The sequence below is a fragment of the Ursus arctos genome, unplaced genomic scaffold (genome assembly GCF_023065955.2).
Source record: "Ursus arctos isolate Adak ecotype North America unplaced genomic scaffold, UrsArc2.0 scaffold_11, whole genome shotgun sequence".
NCBI lineage: Eukaryota > Metazoa > Chordata > Mammalia > Carnivora > Ursidae > Ursus > Ursus arctos.
This window is the reverse complement of record NW_026622775.1, coordinates 69891277-69915009: the sequence shown is the minus strand read 5'-3', so window position 1 is coordinate 69915009 and position 23733 is coordinate 69891277. Positions and strand designations below refer to the sequence as shown.

General features: G+C 57.7%; 1 protein-coding gene and 1 long non-coding RNA gene across 7 annotated transcripts in view; one reads left to right on the top strand and one right to left on the bottom strand.

The window, feature by feature from the left end:
- Positions 1 to 186: 186 nt before the first annotated feature.
- Positions 187 to 23733, bottom strand: part of BIN3 (bridging integrator 3) — a 42007-nt gene continuing 18460 nt past the window's right edge. Inside the window, exons 2-9 of one of the 6 annotated variants that reach the window (XM_026519009.4) lie at positions 20787 to 20835; positions 14285 to 14325; positions 13811 to 13872; positions 10285 to 10421; positions 9750 to 9790; positions 4125 to 4266; positions 3827 to 3961; positions 187 to 1088 (exon numbers count right to left, since the gene is read on the bottom strand). In XM_026519009.4, coding sequence (XP_026374794.1) covers positions 942 to 1088; positions 3827 to 3961; positions 4125 to 4266; positions 9750 to 9790; positions 10285 to 10421; positions 13811 to 13872; positions 14285 to 14325; positions 20787 to 20835 — 754 coding nt within the window. In that variant the 3' untranslated portion in view covers positions 187 to 941. Of the gene's footprint in view, positions 3962 to 4124; positions 4267 to 9749; positions 9791 to 10284; positions 10422 to 13810; positions 13902 to 14284; positions 14326 to 20786; positions 20836 to 23733 lie in introns of those variants that run through there. The other 5 variants (XM_057310214.1, XM_057310210.1, XM_057310209.1 and 2 more) reach the window with 5 other exon arrangements.
- Positions 21635 to 23592, top strand: LOC130543368 (uncharacterized). The gene is made up of 2 exons (XR_008958689.1): positions 21635 to 21779; positions 22681 to 23592. It is a non-coding gene; the product is annotated as an uncharacterized LOC130543368 (long non-coding RNA).

Here is a 23733-nt window from a genome sequence, read left to right as displayed (position 1 = left end):
TCCCAGCCCTCGGTCTAGAAGGTGGGGCGGGGGCAGCAGGAAGGGCCCGCCCCTGGTGCTCTGAGCCCTGCCCCCTGCTGGGCGAGAGAGGCAATGCCGCAGGGGTGCAGCCAGCTCCACGGGGCAGCACAAGCCTGACAAACCTAGGGCGCCTTTCTTCTCAGTCACAGCACAAGAACAGCTGGCGATTTTATTAAAAACTTTACTTGAAAAAAATAAAATCCCAAATAGTCCAGTGAGACAAACCCACTGTTCTTGCTTTGAGGCCTGTGAATCAGGCTGCGACATCTTGTGTGGTCAAGCAGCCTGTTGACACGAGCTGAGTCGGGTTTCCTAGGGAACCTACGAGGCTTGGGGCTCTTCTCTGCACTTGACCCAAGGGACAGAAGTGGGCTAAGCCAGTTTTTGTCATGCTGGGAGGCCGGAGTGAGGGGTCTCTCTGGCCTGGGGGAACCACAGCGCTTCTGTTCCCCATGGCGGTGTCTCGGGCCTCTTCAGTCTCACGTGGAAAGGCAGCGAGGGCGGGGGCCTTCTCCAGGATGGGTCTTTGGAGGTAGATGCGATCACGACCATGCAAGCAAGGCCAAGACCTCAGGTGAGCAGACAAAGCCTGTGCCTTCCGGAGGCTGGCAGCTTGCTCAGGCCCTAGGCCAGGATGCCCTTTGGACGGTTGTTCTGGAAATGAGAAGGCCCCTGGAGTTTTTCTGCCCTGCTTACCTGTCTGGGCTCTTGCTATGGTGAGGCGCTGGCAGCCTGCTTGCGGCTCTTGGTGCCAGGCTCACCGCAGAGGACTGGTGAGGTAGAGCAGGGGCCCCTGCTGTCCCCGTACTTCTCTCAGGGGAGGGCCTTTGGCCGGCTGACGCCTAAGCCTAAGCTTGACAAGGGCAACGACCAGAGAGGGTGACTTGTGTCCCAGGAGTCTTTGAAAGGGTGCTGGGGACTCAGTCATCCGCCACAATAGAGAGGGCTCGGAGCTCACTCAGTCTGGCCTCGTTCTCCTTCTCCCGCTGCTCATCAGGGTGGCCAGGCTGGTCGAGCTGCTGGGTCAGGTCTCCAAAGATCTTCTGCATCTCAGAGTAGTACCCAACCTGCAGAGAAGGAGGTGGGCAGCTGCTGGGCTCCTGCAGGTACCAGGCCCCATGGCCTTGCACCCCCGAGCCCAGCAGCACAGGTGGGGCCAGACGACGTCCCACAGGCCCATGCGCTGCTGTTCCCTCAAGCAGAGCGCTCAGCCTGAGCGCTGAGTGAAGCGCGCTGGTTTCCACTTTGCCCCTCCGTCACCGTCCTTGCCCTCAGCCCATCTCCCGAAGCCGCATGGCAAGTGGGGAGACCGAAGCCTTCGCCCCCGGCCCTTCAGGAACATCCGCTGCTGCCGCCAGGACGGCAGGAAGTCAAAGGAGGGAAGCAGCGGGTCCTTGGTGAGGTGGAGGAGGGGCTTCTGCCTCAGGAGCCCTCCAGGCAGCTGAGGGGTGGAGCAGCCTGTGCCAGGATGGGGAGGAGGACAGTGCCCAAGGCCGGGGTGGGGACATTGGCAGGACCCTTGGCAAAGATCCTGGGGAAGCCAGAGAGTCAGGCAAGGACTAGAGGCTGCTTTAGCGGAGCTAGAAGCCAGAGACCTTTGTCCATAGGGGAGAGGGCGTTGCTGGCCCCCAGAGCCCCGAGAATCGATCTTACAAGTAAAGGTGAGGGAGGTGACCCCTCCCTAGCCTTGTGTTCCCTCCTGACCTGTCCCACGGTTAACTGATAGCAGCCTGCTCAGCGCCGCCTCAGCTGTGTGGCCTGGAAGGCAGGGCTCCGAGAGCAGCTCGTTTGCATGTCCCTGTGTGTGTAGGCGTCCGGGGTGACAGGAGAGGCCTGCAGCGGGGGAGGAGGGGTGCGGGCGTGCCGAGGTACAGCGGAGACCCACCAGCCACTCTCAGACGGCGGAGGGCCGCTCAGGCCCAGCGCTTTTTCCAGAGGCCACTTCTGCCTCAGGCTCCGCCTCATGACCAAAAGCAAACACCTACTTTCGTGAAAGTGATCCATGCTATTAAAATCACTATTTGGACAACCCTAAATTGTGTCATCTCCAGCTCCAAGTCGTCTCTGGGGAGAAGGGACCCCGCTTCCACTCTAGCCACCGGAATGCTATTGCTGGCAAGCAAGGCCGAGCGGTGGGTTTGGTGGCAGGGCCATGGCTCAGCTGCTTCCGAGGAAGTGTCTCCCACACTCCCGCAGCTGGATTTCCACCGGGCTGAGGGGGAGCTAATGAAGGTCTGCCAGTCCTGCTGTCACCTGAGAGGACGGGGCCCGGACTAGTGCTGGGGGAGGGCGGGCCCCCGCCCTGCCCCCACTCCCACCCCAGAGCCGCACTGCGCAGGCTGAGTCACTAGGAATGCTCACTTCTCTAGTGACTAATGGCAGCGACAGCCTCTGGAGGGGGAGGCTGGTGCTGAGGAGGCAGTAAACACCCCCCAGCCACCCCGCTGCCTGGTTACAGGGTGTCCCTAGCCCCTCTGGGCACCCTGGAACTTCATCCCGTGAACAACAGAATGGAGGGGGCAGGGCAGCACGCTGGGGGCTGGGGTGGTGGTGGCACAGGACAGTGAAAGCACAGGTCTCCTTAAACACATTCCTCCACAGCCTAGGCTGAGTTGCTGGAAGGAAGCCCTCACCTCCAGGGGCAATGCTCTGCGGGCAGGCGCAGGAACCCTTCCTCACTTGTGCAAGTTCATGTTCTGCCTCATTTCTCCCTAGCAACCCAAGACATGGTCACTACCAAGTTCTGTCTCCACCATCAGTCCTGCTCAGGGTTCCTGAGCCCCGATGTCCAGCCCCATGTTTTTGGGTATCCTCCAAAGATGTTGGCCGGGGAGGCAGGAATCAGTCTTCATCGGGGCGCCTGTGACTGTTGACTGCAAGGAAGGAATGTGTCCACTGGGGGGCGCCAGACGCCCAGGCCAAGAGCAGAAGTGGGCTGGAGGCGGATGAGCCTTTAGCTCTGTTACCCACTGGGGAACTGAGGGAAAGGCGGCAGCGCGATGCTGAGCACCTGCCGTGGCCTAGAAGGTCCCACATGGCGGAGACGTCTTGCCTTTGGCACCTTAACCTTCTCTCTTACGAGCGGGGGGAGAAATCCCTGTTAACAGCTTGAAGAATGACAGGCCAGGAGGGCAGGAGCTATACGCACAGTTGTACGTTCTGTGTCCTTCCACCCCTGAGGAGTGGGAGATAAGGTCTTAGCCCATGTCCCGCTCCCGAGCAGCCTGGCCCGGGGGCTACTCCTGCACCTCCACCCACACCCAGCCCGAGGCCAGCTTGCTGTTCCGGAAGGTGCACAGTGGCCAGACACCCAGGCAGGGGCCTGGAGCACGGCTCTCCCCAGGGTTCAGAGAGCCCTCCAGAGGTGGCTAGAAGTCAGGACCCCCCGCAGCACCCTGCCTAAAGAAGAGGAGGAACTGGAGTGGGGAGGCGGGGGCACGGGGTCGCCCTGCAGGCCTCTGTGCTTGGCCTCCTGAGCATACCACGCAAAGAACCCGCCTGCCCAAGACAGGCGCTGACAGTGCGGCCTGCTGTCTTCTTGCCACAGGTGGGGAAAAGCCGTTCAACAAAAGGAACCTTATCCCAGAGCGGGGCCGAACCAGAGCAACGGAGGAGCCGAACAGAAAGTGGAGCAGAGCCTCGGAGTCGGGGTCTCCGGACGCAGTGCCAGGGCAGGGAGGCAGCACCGGTGTCCTCGCGGAGCGCGGCCGAGCACCCTGCCAGGGGGGGGTGCGCCAAGACCGGCGCTGGCTCCCAAGGGAGCGAGTGTCCGGCCTGCTCTGGGGCGGGGCGGCAGTGGCCTCACCTGGGCTCGGATCAGCGCCTCAAAGCTGGGCTGGAAGTAGTCAAGCCGACTGTGGTAGAACCGCGGCATCTCATCCAGGAGCTGCTTGTTCTTGGCCTCGAAGTCGTCCCGCACAGGCCGCAGCTCTTCTCGGGCCTGCGGAGCAAGACGCCGCGGTCAGGGCTCTGCGGGCGTCCCCGGCGTCCACTCTTGGGGCACGGTGAGTGTTGGGGGCGGGAGGGAGTGTCACGACACCTGGGCCTTGCTGCCACGGCCCCAGAGCTGGGCGTCCACCCCCACCTCTCCCTTCTCTTGGTACCTGGTGGAGTTTGGCCAGCACGGGCCCCGTCTTCTCCTTCTCCTCGTACTTCTCCACCTTGGCCTGCAACCTCCTGTAGTCCTGCAAGGCCTGCTCCCGCCGTTTCACCGCCATGTTGAGGCTCGGGAAGACGCTGCCGAACCTGCGAGACACAGCCCAGGTGGGTCGGGGCCCTCCGTGGAGCTGCAGCCTCGCAGCTCGGGGGCCGCTCAAACCTACACCGTGAGTGCCCGCGAAGCGCCGGACCCCGTTCCAGCTGGTGGGGCTGCGCGCCAGGAAGGCCGCTGAGGCCCCGGCCCGGCGGAGCGCCCGCTGCCGAGGGGCCATGTGGGGAAGGCCGAGGGAAAGAAGGCAGGGCTAAGGGCCACCCCGCTGACCTGAGGTGAGCCACGGGGGCAGGAACGCAGGGAAGCCGCTGCTCCTTCCCCGCCCGCGACACACCCCCGCGCGCTGAACGCTCCTTGGACTCATCCGCCCAACATCCTCCTTTCACACCACGAACGGAATTGTGGCGACATGACACGGCTTGTCCAAGGCCACCATGAGGGAGTGACTGTCCAGCCGAGAACTCAGGTGTCCCAGTTCTCTGGCACCTCCCACCCACCTCGTGATGCCACCAGCAGGCGACAGCTGCAGTCAAAACCTCGTCTTGGCCTATTTCTGTCAGAGGACCATGGGAAAAGCAGGAACCCTCTGGTTCTCGCGTGGCAATGGCTACACCGTCAAACTGGATGTTTGAGGAACATGGCTCAAGGACATCTGCTTGCCCCACCACGATGACAAAGCACCACAGGGAAAGGCTGAGGAGGACGCCGTTCACACAGAGTGGCAGTGGATGCTTTGGCCCCTGTGGGCATCATCTTTGTGACAAGTGTCATCTTTAACTGGGAAGTGCGACGAGACCGTGAGATAGATACAGGGCAGGACCCCATCCCAGGCGGGGAGGCTGGACTTCCCTTGATTAATGAGTGCTGGAGAAGGCAGGGAAACCTGCGAGCAGGTTTTCTGGACAGGAGGGGATAGGTGCTTCCTCGAATGCAAAGTCCGTAGGGCAGGCGCTGCTGTCGCTGCAGCGGGAGGGGTCCACCCTGCAGACCCGGAGCGCCAGCAGCCCGGGCAGATCTAGCCCTGCAACCGAGACGGCGGCAGCACGTGGTTGTTCGGGGCTGCGAGGCACAGAGGGGGCGACTCAGAGCCAGGGGCGCGCGGGGGGGGGGGGGGGCTCCCCTTCGCGAGGGCCAGGCAGCTCCCGGGCCATGTTTAGGTAGTTCAGATGCCACATCAGGAACGATTCTCCAAGTCTGCCGCTCAAAGGAGCATGCCCACGAATTTGGTTTTCTTTCTTTTCAAATTTTTATTTAAAATTCTAGTTAGATGAGTTTGGTTTTTAAAAGCCTCAACTAATCAAGAGTGCCCGTGACACAGAGTAATGAATAGTTTTTGCCAGAGAACAGAGAATATAAATTTGACCAGAGCACTGAATTCCCCAGCCAAGGCTAGAGGTGCAGGCAGCCGATTCTGGGGGCACTAAAGTGAGTCCCTCTGACTGACGGGGTGTGCTCATGGGCTCACTGCCTAACTGGAAAGGCCAGAAGTGGGCAAGACACGCCCTTAGACAAATCAGTCATCAAATCAACACCGAACGACTGATCTCCCTGCAGAAGAGGTCTCCTCGGCGCTGTGCAAACTGGGCGTGGGGAGTGGCTGCCTCCAGGACAAAGGTGTCCCTCTACCCACAACCCACGGTAGGTCTGAACAACTGAGACCATCGGCTGGGACTGGCCTCGCCATTTGGGCCTCTGGTGGGGGCTCTGATGGGGTCTCAGTTGCTAGGTGAGCCCCTCTCCCTTCCTGGCAGGAGTGTGGCCAGCAGCTGAGAGGCATGGGGCTCAAGGGAGCAGGTGCAATGGAGCCTGAGAAGCCACCGCCACAACCCCCTCCCTCCAGCCAGACTGGCCCCGCTGGGCACCCTCATTCTCTCATGAGAAGTGACCTGACTGGGTGGCCCCAGGGCCTCTGCTGTCCGCGCTGCTGGCGGCCTGGGGGGAGCGGGCACAGGACAAGGAGGAGGCAGGAAGCGGCAAGTGGAGTTTTCTCCTATTAGGAAAGAGGGCAGCAGCGCGACACAGCACGAGGACCTCGCCACAGGGGCCGGGCGGGACAACCACGTCGCTGGCTGGCCGAGCACTTCTGGCTAACCTTGCACCCCAGTAGCACTTGTCTCTTTGCTCGTCCTCGGTTGTCACCTGGGGTCGATTCCCAGGGCCTGGGTCAAAGGCACCAGAGACGCTGACTAAATGCAAGCACTGGAGCAGCTTACAAAGGACACCGGAGTCCCATCCGAGGGCCAAGTCCCGAGCCCCGAGGAGTAAGCAAGGCACGGGTCCAACTACAGATTTCCACGTGATGCCGGGCAACCTCACGGACCGGCAGTGTAAGAGTGGGTGTGCCCCCAGGATGCTACTCAGCCTCGGGAAGCAAGACCACCTGTCCCCTGTGGGGAGGAAGCGGCTACAGCGCCAACTGGTCCCGGCTCTGTTAGAGCCTCCAGCAAAACCATTTCTTCACCATGGTAACTTCTGCCTCCTAAAATGGCGCTCCTCAGTCACACCAAGAGGCCTCAGAAGGCTTAGCTGGCTTAGGTCACCGCAGATGGGTCCTGAGTCTCTTGGCACCTGGGGGGCTTTGGGCCCTGGGCTACGGGACTCCCTAGGGGGAGAGGCAGGTGTCATGCCCTTCTTACGTTAAGTGGGCAAATTCAGAGTGGGCAGGGAGACCGGACAGCGCATTTGAGGTGGCTGACGAAAGTGTGGGGGCCCAGGGCTCTGTAATCCTGGCTCTGGCTCCTGCCCCACTGAGGCCCCGCCTCCCCATTAACTATATGGACACAACACGGGACTCTGCCAGCCCCCCGCGTTGGGCAGTGCGGGCACCACGCCGGTGTGCAAGGCCAGGAGCTCGTACGACAGCAGGCCCCAGGTGCGGAGTGTCCAGTGCTCTCCTCCACCCTCAGGGTGGGGAAGGAAGGGGGCAGGGAGGTGCGGATAGGCATAGGCTAGTCCTGGTGCCTGGGCCCTCCCAGACTTGCTCCCAGGACCCTACAGAGGCACCTGCTGACTTCAGCTGACAGGAAAGGTGGGGGACCCAGCTCTCCCTAAGGCCTGAAGTCCGCCCTTTCACTGGGCTGCTGCAAAGAAACAAGGCTGGGAAGTCACACCCCCTCTGCTCAGTTTCCCACTTTCCCCGATAATTAGCAGTGACGTGGAACACGGAAGGCCTTGGGCCAGAGCCCCAGGGCAGACGCCACCCTCCATAGGCAGCTCAACCCACCACTTCAGCCCAGGGACATGTCTGTCCCCTCCTCCTGAGCAAGGACTGAGCCACTGCAGGGGTGGGGTTCAGGCCTCCCTCTCTACACATGGGGAAACCGATCCAGAGAAGCAGGGACCCAGGCTTGTGGGCTGGCTGGGGGCAGGCTGGCCTGCCTAGGACTCGCCCCACTCCACTGCGCTGCACCACCTTGGCGATGATGGATAACCCCGGTTCTTCTTCCTGAGAGTGCCACTGTGGCGTCCGCACTAGGTCACAAGCTCCTAAGGTCTGTGCTGTGTCTACCCCCTGGAGAAGGGAGAACAGGGCTGGGCCTACATCAGACCGTCGCTGAAGCTCTGCCCAGGTGACCATCCTAAGGTGCAACCAAACTGCCCCCCCTGGGTAAGCGGCGGGATGAGGAGGCAGAGAGAGGGAGGAGGGAAAGGGGGAGGGAGAAAGAGGCCGGCTGGGAGGTAGGCTGGGAGCAGCCGGCCCTGGTGGGGAATGCCTGCCATTCCTCAATCTGTGCCCACACAGCCGGGATCTTCCACCCACCAGGAAAGGGAAATTGAAAGCATCCCCATCCGACCATGTGAACGCAGCCCAGAGACTGGGGGATTAGAGGCCGAGCCCCCTGGGGGGAGGCTGGGGGCGGTGGGGTGGCCATGTGGCGATGTTCTTCATCAGAGGACAGGAAAGCTGCAGTTTCCTGTTTCCGGTACCGGGGTCCCTGGGAGCTTCTCTCCTGGCAAGAGGCGGCAACAGGCAGTGCCGGTTTTATGTGGTTGGGGGAGATCGCATGTCGGCGTTGGGATGGAGAAGCCAGCCGGGGAGGCGGGCGGGCGGGCCCGGGGGCTCAGGCAGAGGTCAGCGGATCTGCTGCGGAGATGGTGCCCACCCCCTGTGCCACTCACCCACCTTCCTGGCAGGTGGTGGGCTGCTGGGGCGGTGGGAAGCAGCCGGGATTTCTCTCCATTTGGCTCTAGAAGCCAAGCATCAGATTTCAAGGCCGCCTCCTTGGTTGTGAAATCGAGATGCGAGTCAGTCCCCTAGTTCTCCGAGCTGGTGTCCCCTGACTAGCTCTGCCAGCCGTGGGTGTCCATGGCAGCCCCTGTGGTGGCCCCTGGTCCTTTCCCCCGAGTTGCCAACCCTTGGCCCTGGAGACCGAGTCAGAAGGCCACCAGCAATGCAGCTCCTGCTGACACCTCCCTCCTGAGCCACCAGCCTCCTCAGCACCCTGTTCCTCATGGGACCTTGCAACCCGGGGCTGAGCAGGGACTAGGGGGTCGGGGTCCAGGGAAGGAGGGCGGTGCAGGAAGAAATCCCTTCCCACCGAGGCCGAGCCTCCACATAGCCCCAGCTTGGAAACAGCTTTCCCCAACCCCACCCCTTGGACCTGAACAGGGAGTGAAGAGCTCCATAACCCCAACGCCAGGGGCTGGAGGACCAAAACCTGCTCTCTTCATCTCCCTCCGGGCCCCGATCCAGGCCTAATGGTAATTAGCAGAGCCTCATTACCCAGGCCTGGTGAGGCAGCTGCCTGGGACCACCACAGAAGAGGTAATAAAGTGCAGCTGCCGGGCTGGAGCGGGAGCCTTTCTAGGTCAGAGTCAGTTCGGGAGACGCCAGGGAAGAAGACGAAGTGATCCGGGAGCTTCAAGGCAACGCTCCTGCCTGTCCCCCCCCCTCGCCCGCCCCCTCCAGGGACTCGGGGAATAGGCCCGTCTGATCACTGCCCAGGGCCTGCCTGAGAGAAAATGAGTCTTACAGAAGAATTTCTGACTCTGACAGGTCACGAGTTAGGGGACCTTCCCAGGCAGGACCCCGCTCTGCACCCTTCCCCATGTGCGGCCACCCCCATATTTCAAAAGCCGAGCGCTGCAGGCAGCTGCTCTCCCAGTGCGGCGGGGAGATGAAAGGCCTTGCCCATCCCCGCTGAGGGCTGGCCAAGATCTCTGCTCGCCGAATTCAGCGAGCTCCGCGCCCTCTGCTTCTCGATCAGGAACAAAGGGAAAAATGGCCAAGTGACCACCGGAGCAAAGGCCGTCTGCTGCGGCAGATCAGAAGTGCCTCGTGGTCACTGAGTGCACCCGGGCCAGGGGCGTGCTCTGGGGCCACCACGGGCATCACCCCGACGGCCACGGGTCACAGGGCTAGCGTCCCTCTTGAGTTTCTGGTCAGCCCCGTGTGCATCTGGGGACAGGCTGCTAGAGATGATATCTGGTCGCCAACTGGCCAGTTGACCTGTCTTTCCAATAAGTGCCCCGAGCCCAGGTCCCTGAGGCCTGTGGTCCCCAGATGATCTTTACTCACTTTTTTAAGGGTTCAATCACGGTCTTTTGAATTTGGTTCACCTGTTAAAAGAAAAAACCCAATGACATCAACACTGAGGGGAAGTCAGACTCTGCCTCAAATGGGAGGCTCCAGGTACCTGACATGCAGGGATGGGGCAGGGACAAGAACTGGCGGGACCGGTGAGGTGGCACAGGGCAGAGATGATGACCAGCAACAGGGAGTACCGTTCTGGTTCTGGGTCAGGTCTCCTGCCCGCCGCTGTCCGCGGGCCGCTAGCAGCCCTGCTCCGTGGGGAGCCTGGGTGGGCAACTGCGGCAAGGGTGAGGGGCTGCGGGCGAGCAGAGCTTCCCTGTCTCTTTCGTGGTCTCCCAGTGGGTGAGCCATGGAAGCAACCAGGGCCGAAGCAGGGCCAGCACAGAGTTCCCAGGGCTTGCAACACTCAGGCCTCAGAGGGCTTGAAGGCGGCTGAAGACTGAGCCCCGTTAAGGACTCCGTGCAGGCGCTCCGCCCACGCGGAAGCCGTGAGAAGGGGGCAAGCAAGACCCCCACTTACCTTTTCCTGGTTGAAGGCGTCCATCCGCTTCATGGCCGTGTCCAGAGCTGTCACCATGTTCAGGAAGTCCTGGTCTTGCTCGCAGAGGGGATTGGAGAGTAAGTCCAAGGATATCTTCACAGCAGATTTGGACATGGCTGTAAGAGGTCAAAGCTCAGTGAACCTAGGAAGGGACAGGTCTTGTCGTCAGGACTCCCCTCCTCCTTCAGTCCAGGGGCCGCACCTTGACCTCCACCCTGGCCAGAGACCACAAAAGCTTCCAAGTACCACAGAGCCATGAGTCACAAGTCCTTACTGTACTCTGTTCCTGACCATCTGATGCTGCGCTGGGTAATTCTTTCGAGTAGCTTTACCTTGTGCAATGACTTAATTTTCTGAACTCTAGATTTTAACAGAATCATTTGGGTGGGAAGCTGTAAAAAAATATTTCTAGCTCTATAGATTTTAATTCAGTAAGTCTGGAATCCAGGAATGTGCATTTTAAAGAAACTCTCGGGGGACGCCTGGGTGGCTCAGTTGGTTGGGCATCTGCCTTCGGCTCAGGTCACGATCCCAGGGCCCAGGGATCAAGCCCTCTCCCCCCGGGGGGGGTCAGGATCCCTACTCAGCAAGGAGTCTTCTTCTCCCTCTGCCACTCCCCCTGCTGTGCTCTCGTGTGCTCTCTCTCAAATAAATAAGTAAAATCTTAAAAATAAATACATAAATAAACTCCCCAGGCAGTCTGGAGATGAAGCTTGGTTTGGGACTCCCTCGTGGACAAGAGTAACAGCGTTCCACACCAGGGCTGGCAAACACACTGTAAAGGGCTAGAAATCAAGAGCTTAGGCTTTTGGGGCCATGTGTTTTCTGCTGCCACTACTCAATCCTGCCATAGACAATACCGACAGAATGGGGGCATAGACCCTACGGAGCAAGCATGGCCTTTTCCCAGTTCCTTCCTGCCCCTCTAGACTTTGTTCACAAACAATGGGGACTTAAAAACCTGCACCAGACCAAGAGCCCCAAAGCTGCCAACAGGTTTCCACTCCCCCCCCTTGTTTTATTTAGGGCTCCAACAACCCAGGAGACATCTGGGGGAGTGCATTTTGGGTCCATTTTCCAGATGAGGCAGGTGAGGCTCAGAAGGCTTATGACTTCCTCAAGGTCAGACAGCTGCAAGTGCTGAGCCAGGCCCGGCCTCTGGGCACCTGCCTCCCCGGCTGCTGCGCTCCCGACGGTCGGGCCTGGAGACAGCTGGGGGCAGGCCGCACGGGCTCTGCCAGGGTGTCTGCTTATGCTGTCCAAGGTCCTCCCCGGGGCCATTTCCCCACGGATGGACACCACTGCCCTGCTGTACCGTGTCACGTGTTCTGAGACCCTGTTTAACATATGGGGAGCCTGAAAATCACACGGCAGCTTGAGGCAGGAGGGAACTCTATTGGCAGCTCTGGAACTTTTGGTCCCATACAAGTTTTCAGGCCTCCATTATTTGTTAAATAAATAAATAAATAAATTCTAGAGGGGTAGGAAGAGAGACTGGAGAAGCCTGCCCGCTCCGTGTGTCTGTGCCAGTTTCAGGGTCTCAGGGGAAAACAAGTTTCTGAGTGTATTTCTTACTATTTTACGCCATGAATTGAAGATACAAGCAACTGCAGGACACATCGTTACGGTACGAGCCATCAAGAAAGGACAAAAATGCCAACTAAATGCTATCAAGTGCTACAGTGACTTGATTTCAGAGATGTTATTAAATGTGAAAAAACATCTCTGCATCGATGAAATAAAGGCCACTCCAGTTCATGACAGATGTGGCCTTGCGTGGTCACTGCATCGAGGAGGGAGCAGCCCTAAACCCAGCTCCAGCCCCCCTCGGGGAAGGGGAGAAACAAGTCCACGGGCGGGGGGGTTCTCACTCAGGCCCCTCCACTTGCCAGCGAAGAGGCCCCCGGTGGAGGACCGGCCCACCCAGAGCCCTGTCCTGGCTTTCTCTCGAATCTAGGCGCTTGCTGTCCTCACCCAGCAAACAGGCAAAATACGGGAAAAGCCCGGAAATGTAAACGTCCCTGAAATGTTGAAGCAATGGAGCAAAAAACCCTCTTTCAAAGCTATAAAGTGACTTTGCAGGCTTAGGAGTGAACATCATGTATAATTTGCCTGGATTATAAGATGATCTCAGACAGTAGAACGCAAGGTTAAAAACTCAGACAAAACTGGAAACCTGTTTGAAAAATTTCTTCCACTTTTTTTTTTTTTTTTTTTTTTTTTAGTATTTGAAGAAAAAACCCCGAAAATTCGGGGTGGGGGAGACTTTCTTCCCAATTTTCCTTTTCTTTCCTAAAGCCTTAACATTTCATGCCTTTGTCTCTGTCTTTGTTCGAACCATCTGAAGTCCATTAACAGTGTGGAAATCCCCCCCGGGAGTCCTCAGCGGCCTCTGTGAGCACCACCCAGGCCCCACTCTCAGGGACTGGGAGGGCATGGCCAGCCCAGTGAGAACTGGGAGGCTGGTGGTCTTTGAACCTTAAAGAGAGCGGGGGTCTTGGACGCCACATGGGTCTCTGGAGCCCTGATGCAACCTCAGAATGTAAGGGTCAACAAAGACTGGTCATGTGCAGACGATCTTGCCTGGGCACACGGGATGGGATTTTAGAACTCGTCCAGGCAGCTGAGGAGATTCCAAGATCAGGAAATTTGATTCTCCTCAACTGTCTGGAGCAGTTCTCAAAATGGGGTCCCTGGACCAGCTGCAGCAGCACTGACTGGGGGTGGGCCTTCCAGGGACTCTGACACACCACCTGTGGGGTGCAGGCCTTGCACTGGGCTGGGGTGCCGCTGTTTCAGGAAGGCCTTCTCTGCCCAGACTATGCTTCTGACCCTGGGCTCCAGGGGTCCTCCATTTATCCTGATTTCTTTGTTCGAAAACCACGCTCTCCACTTTGTGGATCCCCGAAGTTCCACTGCTTCCAAAGCTGCTCCCTGTGAAAACACTACCTTCCCTTTACCTGTGCTCAGACCACACCGTCGCCTGGAGAAGCACCAAGGAAAGCAAGCAGTGGGTCACAGCCTCTCCTTTTTTTTCTTTTTTTAAAGATTTTAAAAAATTTTCTGATAGAGTAGGGGGAGCGACAGGCAGAGGGAGAGGGAGAAGCAGACTACCCGCTGAGGAGCGCGACTTGGGACTCGATCCCAGGACCCGGGATCATGACCTGAGCCGAAGGCAGACGCTTAACCGACTGAGCCACCCAGGCGCCCCTATCGCAGCCTCTCCTGTACTAGAAAGGCAGTGGCGAACATTAAAGACGCCACCCAGGTAACCTGGAGCTACCCACGAAACAAATAACAGATGGGCTCTGACATCAGACCCTTGGCTTGCTGCACACAGTCTGGAGATGCCGGGGCAGTCGTGTTCAGACCCACCGGAGTCCTCTGGATGAGAGGTGGCATGAGGCCCTGTGCACAGAGCACGGGAGCCAGCCCAAAAGTGACGGAGGGCCGGAGGGCCACCTGTGCCCCCAGGCCAGGCCTGGCTCGGGGATATGCCACCTACCCAGGTCAGCATCGGTGCTCTTCTTCATGTCCTTCTGCAGCCTCCTGGTCTGCTCCTCCAGCCTGCAAGGCAGGGGCGCGGGCCTGGGCACCTGGCATTTCCAGCTTGCTTTAGCCCCCTTCCTTCCCATCCACCTGAGTTAAGCCCAACCTGACGCTCTGGAACACCTCCCAGGAGAAGAAGGGGCCCCTGCGCTGCGGGGATCTGTCCCACTGACGGGAGGGCCACTACCAGCTCTGCACAAGGCCAAGCACCCAAAGGCTATGAGTTAACGACTCTCACACAGCCACCAGCTGCGGGAGAATTTCTGGCAGGCTGTGAACCGAGCTGCCCTCGACTCCCGGGGTGCTGGCGGGACACAGGAGCGGCCCACTGCTGGCAGTGCTGGAAGGGGTGGTGCAGGAATGGAGACCTGGGGGAAGGCTCCTGCCCCTTTCCCCACCAACTCCCGTCCTTCTGGGCTTTGACACTCACTGCTGGAGTTTTCCATACTCCCTCTCAAAATCTCTCTCCACCTGTAACCAAAGAGATAACTCAATCATCGGAGAAATGACAACACGTTGGAAAAAATCTGCCCGCCTACCAAAACTCCCCGCACGCCCTCCCCCGGCTGCAGAGAACCACCCCGTCCAGTCCATACAAGCACCAGCAGATCGTTAACGACAGTATCCCTGTTTTCCCAAATTAATTAAGTGTTTGATTTAGGGCAAAAGACTCCCCTCCCAGATGGGCCAGCCAGGCAAGTAGCAGCGGATTGTGGCTCTGTTTTCCGTCACAGGGAATGAGGCGCCCGGCTGTGTTCCCTCATGTGGCAGGTGAGGTGCTCAGCATGTGACGGATCAGGGAGCCCAGCGGAGAAGGAGGCGGGTCCCCTCCCGCTCCGGGGCCCTGGTTTCCTCACAGGGCCTACCACCTACGAGGTCTGAGGTTCGGGGTCGGTCAAGAAAGCCCCGTCTCCGCTCTGTGTGCTGGGATGTAGCAAGCACGAATACTATTACTACCGACTCAGGCAAGGTTCTCTTAAAACTCTGCGTAAGTTATCCGATTTCCCTGATGCCAGGAAAATTTACATCAGATGGGTGTGAGTCCTGGTCCCAATTCTGCCGCCTACGTGTCAGGTGAGGTCAAGAAAGCCAGGTGCACGTCTAGCACCTGAAGGTCCCCATCCATCAACTGGGGGCCCTGGCAACAGTCTCTTAGGAGAGTGGCCCGTGAAGTGTACGACATCTGCGAGCCAAGGGAGGGGACCGAGGCCTCTCCTACTTCCCTTCCACCCCGGGCAGGACCAGCTCCCCGGGCAGCTCACTGAGCCTCGGGGCTGAGGTGCTCCAGGAAACCAGCTCACGCTCACAGGGTGCTCAGCACGCGCTTCCGGCCACGGCTCCTCCTCCAGAACCGGAGGAAGCAGGTGTGCTTCTGGCCCGCCCTGCCCTCTGGAGCCCCTGGGACAGAGCTGAAGCAAACCGCACACAGCCACACCACAGTGAGGGGCAGAGCCGGGATGCGGGCACGGGCGGCCTGGCCCCAAGGCCCGTGCTCTTAACCAACATTCTGAGAAAGGGGAAAAAGGTATCTGCTGATGGATTAAAGTCATGACCTGAGAAAGGTGCCTTCTTGACCGCTCCCTGAGACTCCTGCCAGTGAGAGCCCTGAACCCTGATTCTCACTCTCCTGACAGGTCGGCCGAAGCTCACAGAGTGTGCAACTGAGCGAAGTGTCAAGGCCCCACTGCTCTGCAGCAGCACACGCTCCCGTCACAGTGCCCTGCGAAGGCGCACTCGGGAGTCCCATGGACCCCATACTCCTCACGTGCATTTACGTAACTCAACATAGTCCCAGAATGGCAGAACGTTATTCGGGCCAGTTATTTCATGTTACAAGCGAGGAAAATGAAGCCCGGAGGCAGGGGGATGATTTACGGAAGGATGCAGGGCTGGTCAGCGGCAAAGGAAGGCGAGAATTCAGGCTCCTAGCTTGGCACCCTCCCCCGCTTTGAAAATAACATTCGTTCATCCCACAAACATTTATTGAGCACCTATTAAGTGCAATGCATTTCACCAGGTGTGAGGGCTCCCCAGGGGAATACACCGGATGTGGGGCCTGGTGGGAGGGATGGAACAGTCACGAGCGTACACGTGTAACCCAAAGCATGGGCAGGGCCCCGTGAGAAGGGCTTGGAGAACCTGCCTAGCCAGGGTCCCAGGGCATGACAGTATGTCGCCGCCCCTGCACGGACATACTTCACCTTCCTCATCTGAACTGTAAAACTGAGAGGCAGGAACCCAAGGTCTCTCCTTACTCTATGCGCCCAGCATCTGGGGCCTGACACAAAGCTGGGAAGTAAAAATCACCACTGGTTTCCCCCCATCCTACAGTCTTTGCCCTTTTTTCAACAGACGCCCCCTCCCCCATCTCTCCATCCAGGAACCTGACATCTTCATCATCGCCTTCCTTATGATCCATCAAAAGCTGCTCTAGAGAAATTCCAAATTCGCTCCCACTAAAGCATATATTCCTGATCAAAGCTTCAAGTGTCACCTATCCCTGGGGCTGTGTAGCTGGGCAGGAATCAAAGTCTCAGCCAAAGCCCGAAGAGCGTCTGGCGAGACTGCAGGCGGGGGCTTTGTTCTGGGGCAGGGGGCCTGGCCCGGACCCAGCAAGCCCGCACGGAGGCAGTCCAGCCCTTTCTCCGGTGGCGCCGCCGAGGACGGTGGGGGACAGGAGCGAGCAGAGACAGATGAGACCTGAACTCTCACACCAGCTGTGCAGCAGTAAAAATACTACCTAACATTCTGAGTCTCGGTTTCTTTCCTGGTGGAACAGGATCACTCTGGTTAGCCTGTCCCTGTGAAGCTTTCCAGGGGTTGACAAGGCAATGAGGTAGCAGTGTCGGCCCCGCCGGCTTGCCTGGAAGGATCCCCCAGCAGTCTGTGCCGAGCCCAGAGAACGGTCCCTAGCCCGCCTATGGTGTCTCCCTGTTCCTCTCCTACATGCAGGGGCGCTGGGAGGACCAGAGCAGGCTGCGGGTGCAGACCGGACTGTAACCCCTTGGCTGAGAGGACAGGCAGCACATAGCATGCGGTTGGTGGATAGCCAGGCCTCTGCCTAAGCCTGGATCCTGTGCCTGCGGTTGCACCGGGGCCTCCCTTCACTGGACACATCCCTTCTCTTACTCCGTAGGATGTGACCGCCTAGCAGAATCTTCACATACGAAAAGCCTTTCTTCCCAAAAGAACGGAATTAAATGGAGGAGGTCTTGGTCCGAATCCAGCTCTCCTGAAGATCAAGAACGTGGTGTCGGCGCTCCTGGAGGGGAGGCAGGCTCGGAGAAGGCCTGCCGACCCACTGGAGCTACAGCCTTGGCTCCTGGCAATCTCTTTTGCAATCCCCACGTGTGCTGATGGGTGTGTGGGATGCCGGAGAGCACCTGGTCCCCCTGGCCGGGACTGCTTGGACTTGCACAGAGAGCGAGCGACCGTGGGGTTCCAACTGGGTTGGATCGCTCTGGCTGGTGAGAAACTTGAGGTCTCGGGCTGGCAGCTGAGAAGTATGTCAGGGTGGGGCTGGATCCTTCTGCCGCTGCTCAAGGCCATGTGACAGCCTGCGAGGTCCATGAATGTTTCCCTCTTCTGCTTCTGGTAGCCAGGTGGGGGCTCCTACAGCTCACAGGTCTCCAGATCTCTTTCCTCCCCCGGGGAAAGATCCAAGGCCACACCACCAGGGCTCTGGCCCCTCACAAAACGGTTAAGAGAACAGAGGGATACACTGAGTCTCAGTCCAAGGTATATATCCACTCCGAGGGAAGGAGCCAAACACAAAAGATCTGAACATCTTTGAATGCTTGATGCTTTTGCCAAAGAGGCGATTGGCCCCCGGTCAACAATGCAAGTGTAAACACATGTGCAGACTGTCGGAGGGTCGGGGTGGGCCAGGCCGGCGAGCTTGGCGCGGGGGACCGAGCAGCACACGGCCGGCTGCCGCCTGAATTCTCCAAGGCTGCAGGTGCTCCCCCCACGGCCCGGGGTCAGGCTGGCACGGAGCAGGAGTAGGGATGTGCGAAGTGGATGAGCGGGCGGAGCCCCCACCCAGACCGCCACTCGTGAAGCGGAAAGGGCGCCGGGCAGGCAGGGCGGGGCTGGGCGCTGGAGCTGCGCTGCGGCAGATCAGAGCTGAGGCAGAGGGCGCGCCAGGTGTTCCAAGAAGCCTCTCTTTGAGGGGTGCTGGCAGGCGGTGGGGGGGGGGGGGGACACAGCTTCCCTCTGGTATGTCGCAACAGGATTAAACGAGGCTGAGCGACTCCCCGCTCTGCCAGTGGACGTCTTTCTCCCGGGAAGGCTTGACTTAGGGGCTGCTCGTCCGCCCTGCCCCGCGGAGCACCCACGAGCCGGGTGTGCTCCTCCCCGGCGAGACCCGGGGTGCCGGCTGCGAAGCGCTGCGCCAGCCGCGCGGGTTCCGGGGGAGGCGCGGCCGCTTTCTGCCACGCCAAGACGCTCCCGCTACTCTGTGGGGCTGGAGGGGCAGGAGGGGACCGAGCGGCAGGCTGGGGCTGGGAGGTCGGGGAGCTTCTGTCCTTCCACTTCCACACGGCCAGCCCCTGCTGAGAACACGCCATTCCAGCCAGAGCCTCAACAATAATGGGATTCCTGTTAACGACCTGGGCCCAGGAGAACAGTGTGAGCGGACACACAATGCTTTCTTTGTGTCTGATCGTTGTGTGCCTTGAGCCAAAAACCTCCTGAAACTCCCTGAAGATAACATGAGTGTTTCTTCCCATGACAGGGGCACCAGGCCTTCCCGTCAGCAGGCAGCCACATCTGCCCCTCTCCGACAGTGCCCGGGCAAGAACGGCGCTGTGCCGCCGATGTTCGGGAGCAGCCGCCGGAGACGCCGACACAGCGGCCCTGGCTCGGCCTGTTGTGGAAGCCAGGAGAGACCGAAGGGACAGGCTTCTCACTCCTTCTCCTTCAGTGCCTCTGGGGAGTTGAGGGAGCAAATAAAGGCCCGGCCTAGCGTTTCCCTGAACTAGGGGGTCCGGCTGCTGGGGCTAGGCTGCGTCCCTGGTGGTTTAGAAAGAGTCAAATCCACTCTCTTCCCATCATGGAGTTAATACTTATTGAGGGCTTGCTATGTGCCGGATGCTGTGCTAAGTGCTTCATACGCATGACCTCATCCGAGACTCCCGAATAGGTCAATGGCACAGGTACCAGGTTCATCTGCACTTACGAAGGAGGAAAGCAGGGCTCGGAGAGCGTAAGGGCCTCGCCCATGGTCATCACACACAGCACGTGGCAGAATCCAGCCAGGAAACCCCCCAAATCCGGCTTCTTAACCACTACTTGACGCCCAGTCTGTCTGGGGGAGTGGATTTCAGAAGTCAAAGGACCAGGATTCTATCTCAAACAAGAGCCATGTGAGGAGGAGAAGAGGCAGCCCAGGGGCCCATCCGTGGGCCTGATTATAGGGCCATCCAGAGGCACTGGGATGGGACTCCTCAGATTAAAAGACCCAGAGATCGGTCAAAAAACTCTGGTAAAGAAGCTAGAAACTGAAACCTATACTTTTCTGTGGAGAACAAGGGCTATCTCCATAAAGGTAAGGGTGCTGGGAGAGTTTTCTGTTTGTCTGTTTTTTGGTAGTGAGTGTTGGGAATAAAAGACCCTTCTCAAAACCACTTCCCTTTCAGATCTGCCCTGGATTAAACTCTGGAGACTCACGGCCACACCTTCCCACTTCCTGTAGCCGGCTAGAGCCCAACACTTGCACGCCCAGATTCTCTGCGCTTCGGCTGAGGGCCTCCGCAGATGGCCAGCCTCTGCACGGGAGGTACGCTCTCCGTCTGTCCTCGGCCTGCCTTCACTTGAAAGAGAAATGCAGGCCCACTTCCTTTTAAGTGGCCTGACTTTGGATTTTCCAAAGACTGAGCCACTGGTCAGATGTGTGCCGAACTTCCCTTCTTGCCAAACTGCAGCAGTATCTTTCCTGTAGTTCTGAGTCCTGAGCCAAGGTGGGGGGGAGGTTATTAAGACGAGGAGAAGCGTCAGGAGCTCCAGCAGGCGGACGGTGCTGGGCTTCCTGGAACTGTCACAAGCAGAGGCAGTGTGCGGCTGTGCTTTCCCACAGTAAAACCAAGAGCCTGCTTAGATTTGTGGGTGAGGGGGTTCGAGAGGCCGTTCTTTACTAGAAGTCCCTCACCTTGGGAGGCCTTCACAGCCTGAGTGAGGCAGCATAAAGGAATGGAATGTGCATGGAACAGAGGCTCCAACTTGGGTTCTAATTTCAGCTCTGTCAGTGTTAGATTTTTACAACTTTAGAAAGTCACTGTGACTTTGTGGGCTTTGGTTGTCTCGTCAGAAAAATCAGGTTGGACTAGATGATCTGTAAGCGCTCCCATCTCTAACTTTCTAAGAACCTCTGATTCCTCTCCCATTCTGGAGATAAAATAGGGATAAAAACTGTGGGCTCTCAAGGGGGGTAGGATTCAATCGTGCCCTCCCGCCAATTCTGGGTCCTGGCCAGGATGCCTTTGGCAATAGAGAGAAAGGGACCCCACCCCCCACCCCGGAGAAGCTTCCCGGTCTTCACGCAGCCTGAGGTAGCTGGAGATAAAGGCCTGGGTCATGTCTTCGGCAGGGGCCTATGTTCCAGGAGTCCTCTTAGGGAAGCGCAGGCTGCCGCCAGATTGCAGAGATGGGCCGTTCAGAAGCCAACGGATTCCTCCTCACCCATCACCTACCTCCTGGACCTGCCCGAAGATGATGTGGACGAGCCCAGACTGATCCGTGGAAGGAGAATGTCCCAGACTAGGAGGCCCCTGCAAGCCCCAGTCTAGGTGAGGTTCTAGAGTGATGCGGCTGGGAAGAAGGCGGCCCGGGTGCAGCCCTCCCAGGCCCACGATGTGCTGAGTCAAAGCTCTGCTTCTCTGCAAAGACCACGTGAAACAGACTGAGTCTCAGAATGAAAGAATCGGGTTACTCACTGTTTTGGGGACAATCTGTTTCTTGGGCTGCCCAATCTTGAAAGGAATCCTATGAGAGAAAGAGACAAAGGGAGCTTTTAGGAGAAATGGGGAAGGATGTGGCTGAAAAGCATTGATGAAGTCTAGGCCGCTGTTCCCCAGGAGGGCAAAGAGTGGCGGCGGCTCGCTCCCAGCCCCCGTGCCGCACGCCCCATGGGTCTACGGCCAGTGGCAGCCAGGCCGGGCTCCGGAGTGTCAACGGGAGGTCCTGGGCACCACCTCCTGCCCCAGAGCATCTCTCCTACCAAGAGCCTGGTGTGCAGATGCACTGCAGAGGTGAGGGCGGGAAAGGGGAGCCACTGTTGACTCAGTCACTGTCAAGCTGTGCCCCGAGGAGCAGCAAAGTCAGAAATTACAGGCTCGCTGGGGTAGCTATCAGCCCGGAACACGAGCATTCACGGAACACCCTGAGAACCACTTCTCATCTCTATTAGGTGCTTCACTACTTCTCTGGAGAGGGACAAACGGTAGCCCTGCAGAGCTGCGTCTGCGGCCGGAGAGGGATGACAAACTAGAGGCGCGTAAAGCACCAGCTAGGCCGGGTTATTCCCGGGAAGAACCGACAGAGCTGAACCGCGGCTAACTTGGACAGGACTCCGAGTCTAGCTCAAGTCTGGCTGGAACCTGCTGGGAAGCTCTACACCTCAGGCTCCCCACCTGGAAGCGGAGGACAGCTTGGCATAACAGAAGGAAGGTCAAGGTCTAGGCTGTAAACCAACACCACTGCCGCCTCCACCTCTGAGGAGCGGGCCGCCCTCTGGCGGGTAAAGATGGCCCTGGGATGCATTTCCTACCGTGCGAAAGGACAGGGTTAACCTGGATAATTCAGGCGCTGCCTCGAGGCGCTGAGAATTCTGATTCTACACGTCTGAGAAGCGCGGACAGGCCAGAAGCAAACACAGCGAGTGCCAAGTGCTGGAGAAACGGAGGCCCCCCGAAGCCCCTGAGCTAACAGTGAGTTAAGCACCCCTGGAATCAGCTCAGGGGACAGGGCAACAGCAGGAGAGCTCTGAGGAGACAATGCCACTCCTACTCCCACTCCTTTCGGTGCTCAGGACGCCTGGAGCCCCTCCAGTTCAAACCTCCCGCTTCCACAGCCAGCCGCACCCATCCATCCACTGGCCCCTTCCCTCCGCACCCCCTTCTGCCCAAGCCTGCTTTCTCTTGGCCCAAACTGACCAACACTGTTGCTAAACCCAATGGTATAATTAACCACCGATAATAACCCCAGACAACGATCCGGTTGAGAGGATGGGCCAGCCTGAGTCACAGTGGTTTAAATTTAATTTCTGGAGGACATCCTGTTTATTGTTAACCCAGCCCGGTAATTTGGGAGCGTTAACCCTTTGGGGGCTGGCTGACTCACGTGGCTTCTGTAAACAAATAATCAATGGCTATATAATTAGCGGAGGGAAAGGTAAGCTCTGGAACTGAGGAGAGAAAAGAACTGCTCTTTCCCTTCTTCAGATCTAAAGAACAGAGGTTAGAGGGGCCGAGCTCTGGAGTCCCCTCCTCTTGCCCCCAGTTACTCTTCCCAAAATTAGGGATTGGCGTTGATTGACACGATGGTTTTGGACAGCGAACAGCTGCCCTCAAGGACCATTTTGGTGACAGTGCAAATGAGGTCCTGGCGGCACTGAGAAAAGACGGACTCTGTTCTGCGAAGCATATTGCTGTGTAACTAGCTCTAGCCCGGAAATCAGAAAGCTGCTCTCGCCTCTGACTAGTTTTGTGATGCGGACAAACCCCGAGCTCTCTGCAGCTCTGTTTCTTAAACACTAAAACAAAGGAGATGGACTAGAGGGTCCCTTCAGCCCGGCTCAAGCTTGAATTCTAAACTGAATCTTTGTTGCAGGAACATGGGAGCCGGATGAGAATTCTCCAGAATTCTCAGAGTGGTCTTTGAAACGATGCTAACTTGGAGTCTAGTACTACAGACAAGCTACGAAGAAATCAGGAACTTCGATGCTATTACTTGTGGTGCCACAGCCTCTCTAAATCTTAATTTGGAATCACAGTATTTTTAGAACTGCAAGTTACCATAGAAATTGTTCCAGTTCAACTCTCTCATTTTGTAGATGGGAGAGCCAATCTGCAGAGTTCAGTGACTAGCCCAGGGTCATGCTGCTGGTTCACAACTGAACTTCTTTCTCTGCTCCTCAGGGTTTACTGCTCTTTCACATGAATTTGTTATATTTATTCGAAGGAACTAAGAAAAATCATCTGATCAAAATACCTAATCTTAACATACTAGGGAATTTCAAATGGGCTCCTTAATTTTTTTAAAAGACCGGAAACACAAGAAATGAAGAGAGCAGCGTTATTGGGAGGAAAGAGGCTGGTCTGACCTGGCTCCTTCTGCACAAATGACAGGTTACGTGTACCACTGAGTGCAAAATGTCATCAATAATGTCATCAGGACAACAGGTACAAGACTCGGACTGTCCAGGGCAACTGGGACATATGGCCACCTCACCCATATGGGATGCCTTCCCTTCTCCCAGCTGCATCCAAAGCTGTTCTCAAGTCCAAAACCTTGCTTGCCTCCTTCTAAATGTCTAAGACTTTATTTGGCATTTAAAAATAGTCTACCTTTTATAGTTAATTGAAGTTTATTCCTTTAAAAAGTAAAATATAATCATCAGAGAAAACGTGGGAAATACAGAAAAGTATGAGAGGGAGGAAAGGAGGGAGAGAAGGGGAGAGGGGGAGAGCGTGAGACAGAGAGAGAGAGAGAGAGAGAGAGGGAGAGAGAGAGAGAGAGAAAGGGAAGGAAAAGAAGGAAAAAAACCCGAAACGCAGCTCACAGTCTCATATCTAAAGATAACCAAGGCTAATGTTTTGGTGTTAATTATATTTTAAAAGTTTGCAGAAAAAAAAAAAAACCTGAAGCAAATATGCCAAATGT